Raw genomic sequence first — 6,000 nt, forward strand, 5'->3', positions numbered from 1 at the left:
TTGATAAACTCTGTATCGACCTGGATACAAGACTTTTTGTTTAATAGTTTGTTGCCAGGTTAGTGAATTTGTCTTCAAGTCAGTTTATAGTGTCTCTTATGTCTTTTAGAGTTAGTCGGCCCTGAAAATGTTTCATTAACCCAGTTTAACCTGCAAGAGTTTCTGACAGCTTGTGTTTTTTCCTGCTACAGAGGAAATAATGTGATTCCTGTTGAGTGAGAAAGAGTCAAGAGTGTCCTCTGTTGTCTTTACCTTAGTGCTGAAACGCAGCAGTATCATCTGTCATCATTAGTCAAGACTTGTCTGCTCTTAGACAACTTTTAACCTCTAACTGTCTGACTGAGGCTGACAGGAGAGTATGTGACTGATAGACAAGCTGCACGGACGTGGGATGAATATTCTCTTTTATGACATTAATTTTTTTTATTTTTTTTATTTTTATGTGTTATAATCAGGGTTGTCTTAATATTTGGGCCAATATAGGAGATTTCTTCTTCAATCAATACACAATTTGTAATCAAGTACATTATAGTACTCATCTATTCATCTGTGAAAAACGTGAGAAACAAGATCTCCACTTTGGGCAGAGCGGGTCATGATAGCAAAATGAATTATGCTATAATGACCTGCCTGGCAACTCACTAAAGAAATCAGTAATTTGGCACAAAATATTGTTTTTAAAAATGATATTATTGCCTCTGGTAAAGGAATAATCCGTTAGATTCTACGGTTGGAGCTGCGACTATAACAGCACACTCTGTGGTCCTCTTAGCTTTAGCCTTATAGTTCACATGAAACTGAACATTTTCACCAATGGTGAAGTGAGACGGGCGAATGAGATGAATTTGAATGAATGAAGGAATAGTTTGGTGAATGGTTTTGTCCTCATTCATCTCTGTGTTTCGTTCTTGCTGGGGCTGTGCAGTTACATCTTACTCCTGGTAACAATATTACTATTATCACAACCACCTATTACTGTGTGGCAAGAGGCATCCAGGAGAGGAGCTCAGCAGATCAGGACGGGATCTTGCTCCATTCTTTTCTTTCTGTAATGGTTGGAGCCCAGTAGCTCCTCAGGCTGCCCTCATAGCTGTGCTCCTCAAGCTGGGATTGGTGTGCCTTCTTGAACGCTGCCTTGCTGATTTAGGGTAACATTGGCTTCATCACACTGCTGACCTCTACTGTAGCTGCTGGTTTTATTTTTTGTGGACAAAAAGAAAGCTTTAGTGCAAAGAGATTTTTAAAACTGCCGATGGAGCAGTTTGGCTCGTCAGGTTTTGTTTGGATTCCTTCATGATAACTGTACGTGGGTGAATTTTTATATAACTCTGCCAGATAAAGTTTATTAAGGCTTAAAGTTAACTTAATTGAGGGCGTGTAGCTTTGAATGACAGGTGGGTGAGCGTATGCTTACCACAAACCAGCATTCACAAGTTTCCCACCCCACCTTTTTGCCCATTTTTGGATTAGTTGGGAGTTAGGCGGAGTCAGGCACTGCCAAGATGGGGGCGGTGGAGCAGCCCAATCTGAGCTTCAGAATCGCCCTTCAGAAACCTATGTCCAACAGAGGCTACGTCCATCTTTATTTACAGTCTATGATCAAAATCAAGTATTCCACAAAACCGTCTAACACCACTGTCTCCACGTGCAGCTGCTAAAATGGTTAAATTTTTGTATTTTTTCATGTCATGTTCATGTGTATTTCCAAAATGTCAAACTGTTGCTTTAAATGTGAAGTGATTTGTTGTGTAGACATGAGACAAACCTGAATCTCATTGAATCTTCAGGTTCTGGATAAGTACAACCCTCCTGACCACTTCCTGCCAGAGTCCTACACATGCTTCTTCCTGCTCAAGCTGCCCAGGTACTCATGTAAACAGGTGCTGGAGGAGAAACTGAAATATGCCATCCACTTCTGCAAGTCCATCGACACCGACGACTACGCCCGCATCGCCCTGTCTGGGGAGCCCGCCGCCGACGACAGCAGTGAAGACTCCGATAACGAGGATGCCGACTCCTTCGCTTCTGACTCCACCCAGGACTACCTGACAGGACACTGACCTCTGACCTTTACAGAAGGACGAGTGGAAGCAGAGCCACAGAGAGACTGCGTTAATCTCAGCTGTTAATACACACATTCATACAGGCATTCTACTAAGACACAAACGTCTGTGGGGGAAAAATGTGCAATGAGCTTTAAAAGCATTATAAGCTAAAGAGAGGAACAAACACAGGTTTGCTCTGATTTAGTTTCTTTAAAATAAAGTGGAGTGATCAGCTGCACACGTGATAGTTGTGTTACATGGGAATAATGTATATTATTACAGAGTTTAAAAAAAAAAAGGCTCCAGCCTAGCACTGTGGTAGATCTCTCCTTCTGGTTTGTGTGAATTACCTGTCCCTAGTTTGTATATAGAAATAAATGTGCAACAAAACAGTAGTATTACTTTATGTTTCTTGGTAATAGCCATGTTTCTTTATATATAAAAAACAAAACCATTTTTAACTTGAAAAAGTCAGTGTTTCTCACTCGGCTCGTGTCAGTCAGAGCCCACTGAAGGGTCATTTTAAGATTCCTGTATTTACCCCCTCCCTCCACCATGTTTGTGCACTGTCTCCTTAAAGAATGTATATAATATGATTGTGCCATGTAATCACAGAAGGTCTCATTCCTGCGTATTAAATGTTAATACATTTCTGTTAATAAATAAAGGAAAAAAGACTGAAACCTTTGTGGTGGTTTTGTTAAAATGATTTTGGCATCTGAGTGACGTGTTAAGCTACATCAGTTGTGTGTGTTGTGTATTTTTTTTTTTTTTAAATCTAATATTCTGTATGCCAGATACACAAACAGCAGGAGCTGGGAGGCTTTTAGAAAAACAAATGCAACACAAATTGATACAAGGAGTGTTTGTAATAATTTCAAAATGACATCCATTTCCTGGATTTTTTCCCCCATAAATCTTTGTCAGACATTGTAGTCTGGATTAAGGTTATTGTGTAAATGTAATGCTTTTGGAAAGAGTTAAAAGGCTGATCCGATGGATTTCATTTTTCCAAACTGGGTCAGAGATTCATATGAATTTTCTTCCATCTTTTCACCAGGTTCTGCTTTAGTCAAAGAACCTCTTAATATATGGCACAAAGGTTGTAACAGGACGGAGGTGCAGTGTTACCTTGAGACTGGACATCACTGTTAACCCTGTAGCTCTATAGGATTAAAGAAATCTCCCATAACTGCCTATGTGGTGTGTTGCTGTCAGCTGTGCCGGAGCATCATGAGGGGCCGTGCCTCCCTCGTGCTGGGAAAAAACGTGGCATGATGCAGGGGGTCTTGAGACCCACTCACAGACCCCACTACACATTCCTCATAGTGTCTCTGGCTGTAGTAAACTCCCCCCGGTGTGTGTTCGTCTGTGTCCACTCCACCTCATAAATTCATGCATAGTTCTGTGTAGTTCAAAGGCATGAGAAGAGAAAAAAATCCTCTGTTTTATGAAAGCTTGATTTGGCTTAAAAATCATTAGCATTCTTTGTGGACTTAGTCGGTTCTTTCAGGAATAATCACGTAGTACATTACGCTGGTGGGAGTCAGGTGCTTTTCAATACAGTCCAGACCAGAGGCAGCGAGGGAGGAGGGTGGAGAAGAGGAATGAAATGTGTTATATAGGCTGTTACATAAACTAGTCTGCAAGTATGCAGGAAAGACATGACTGGGTGCTGGGTATGCTATTATTGCATCATAAATAAACAATAAATACATACAGTCTAGCAGTTAAATGGCATATTTTAAAATTTTTAATTTTTTAAAGTGATTTCTGTCCAATGCTGCATTTTACTCATTTAAAGGCCCCAAAACCTCATTTTCTCAATCAGTTTTCATTTGTAGTGATTTTGAACATTATCTGCCAAAGCTTTAACAGTTTTGTTTGTTTAACATAAGAGACCTCTGTATTAGTGTCTTTGCCTGAGGTCATATCCCTGGTTTGAAGTGGGCAGGGCTCAGTTTGAAAAAGATATGGGAGGGGTCGCTCAACCTGTCACAGCTCTGTCAATCATATCTGATCAACCCATTAAGTCCTGATGAACAGATTAGTTGATTTTATACCCACCAGTTTATACCCCCGCTTTGTGCGATTTGACCATTTAATAGAAAACAATCACACAGTTCAATACCCACTTGCACTTTTTTATGGTTGTGTTGCACAGTCCTTGGTTAAGGTTAAGTTTGTTGTTTGGTTTAATACATAAAAAATTTACAGTGACCTCAGACATGAGCTTGTCTTAAAACCTAAACCTGACCACAGACAGGACGGTGGATGCAAACCCTGGTTGTACATACTTTGTATGACCACCATCCACCACAACCACCTCCTAGAGACTCCACCACCTTTCATATAAACAGCGCTTCATCATTCATCGCCTCTGAACATAATTGAGAGATTTTTTTTCCCACAATGTATTTACAGTTAAAGTTTAGGTGTATACAAACATAATTTCAAGGCTTGTGTAATGGCTCTAGAGATTGTGTTGGTTTGCTGCTTTGGTCTGGTCTGAAATATCTCAACAGCTATTAGAAATTTTAGTCTGGTACTTTGTTTACCTCGAAACTGTCAGCTGTTCTGAATCATCATGAAGGGGCCGTGCCTCCCTCGTGCTGGGAAAAAACGTGGCATGATGCAGGGGGTCTTGAGACCCACTCACAGACCCCACTACACATTCCTCATAGTGTCTCTGGCTGTAGTAAACTCCCTCCAGTGTGTGTTCGTCTGTGTCCACTCCACCTCGTAAATGCTAAACATTTTACGTCCTCACAGAACTACTAGCATGGTTATTGTAGATTTTTCAATTTTGATCCATTAAAGATGAGTAATTTTAACTTAATTTACTAACTTATTTTAATATTGTAGGGAAATACTTTGAAACCAAGTTTTCTTGGGCTTTAAACATTGTCTTTTAGTGTAAAAATATCTCTAATACACCTTAAATATATTCAGTCTCATCACAGTACTCATTCTCAGGAATTTTCCTTTCCAGGAATTAATACTGATGATACATGGTTCACTGGTCCTCATAGCTCTGGCCACAATCATGCAAACTTTGATCATGTTAGTCATACTGCACATGATTTATCCACTCAGTCCCAATAAACCAAAAATTATAGATAATCAATGGTGCCGAACATCTAAAACTGTGCTTCAGTTTATGAATAAGGGAAATATAATGTGTAGGTTCAGTGGTTATAAATACAGCAAAGTGTCTGACAGTGGATCTACATACTGTGCTGTACCTAGACCATTTCATTACTTATTGCTTTAAAACAGAGATGGTCCTCTCAGTGATTTATGGTGCAGATAAAGCAGGGTAGAAGACAAGGAAAGGCTTTTTGAAAGTTGCAGACACAGGGTCATCATGCTTTTGTCTACCTCCCACATGCAGTCACATGCTGCTGCAGACCCACAGAGCTGCCTTCCCTGTCTGCCTGTCTGCCTGTCTGCCTGTCTGTCTATCTGTCTGTCTGCCTGTCTGCCTGTCTGTCTGTCTGCCTGTCTGCCTTTCTGCCTTTCTGCCTGTCTGTCTGCCTGTCTGTCTGCCTGTCTGCCTGTCTGCCTATCTGTCTGTCTGCCTGTCTGTCTGTCTGTCTGTCTGTCTGTCTACTTGGCTAAACCACCCTGAGCCAAAGCAGCATCCGTTCGACCCACATCACCTGAATGCAGCGGCCTGAGACTCTTCTGTTGACACCTTTAACATCTTAATACCCTTTCATTTGGTGCTGCTTATACAAAATTAGGGGCCGTTGCCCTAAAAACTTACATGACAGCATTACTTAGTTATTTCTAATAGTTCTAATATAACAATAAAGGGCAGACAAGGAAGACACACAGATTCTGCACATACATGTATGTATGATCTCTGCATGCATCATATTAACAGATCACATGAGGAAATGAAAGCAGTCCCTTTACTGATGAATCCAATAGAATTATCACCTGACTCCTC

At 40.6% G+C, this 6,000-nt stretch overlaps 1 protein-coding gene across 4 annotated transcripts in view; it reads left to right on the forward strand.

Moving 5' to 3' along the window:
• The window catches only part of herc2 (HECT and RLD domain containing E3 ubiquitin protein ligase 2), a 45,236-nt gene extending 42,514 nt beyond the window's left edge, over nucleotides 1-2,722 (forward strand). For all 4 annotated transcript variants that reach the window (XM_071487100.1, XM_071487102.1, XM_071487103.1 and 1 more), the window contains exon 91: nucleotides 1,788-2,722. In XM_071487100.1, coding sequence (XP_071343201.1) covers nucleotides 1,788-2,060 — 273 coding nt within the window. In that variant the 3' untranslated portion in view covers nucleotides 2,061-2,722. The remainder of the gene's footprint in view (nucleotides 1-1,787) is intronic.
• Nucleotides 2,723-6,000: the final 3,278 nt, after the last annotated feature.

The sequence above is a fragment of the Trachinotus anak genome, unplaced genomic scaffold (genome assembly GCF_046630095.1).
Source record: "Trachinotus anak isolate AG129_WGS33_773 ecotype Australia unplaced genomic scaffold, CSIRO_AGI_Tana_v1 ptg000010l, whole genome shotgun sequence".
NCBI lineage: Eukaryota > Metazoa > Chordata > Actinopteri > Carangiformes > Carangidae > Trachinotus > Trachinotus anak.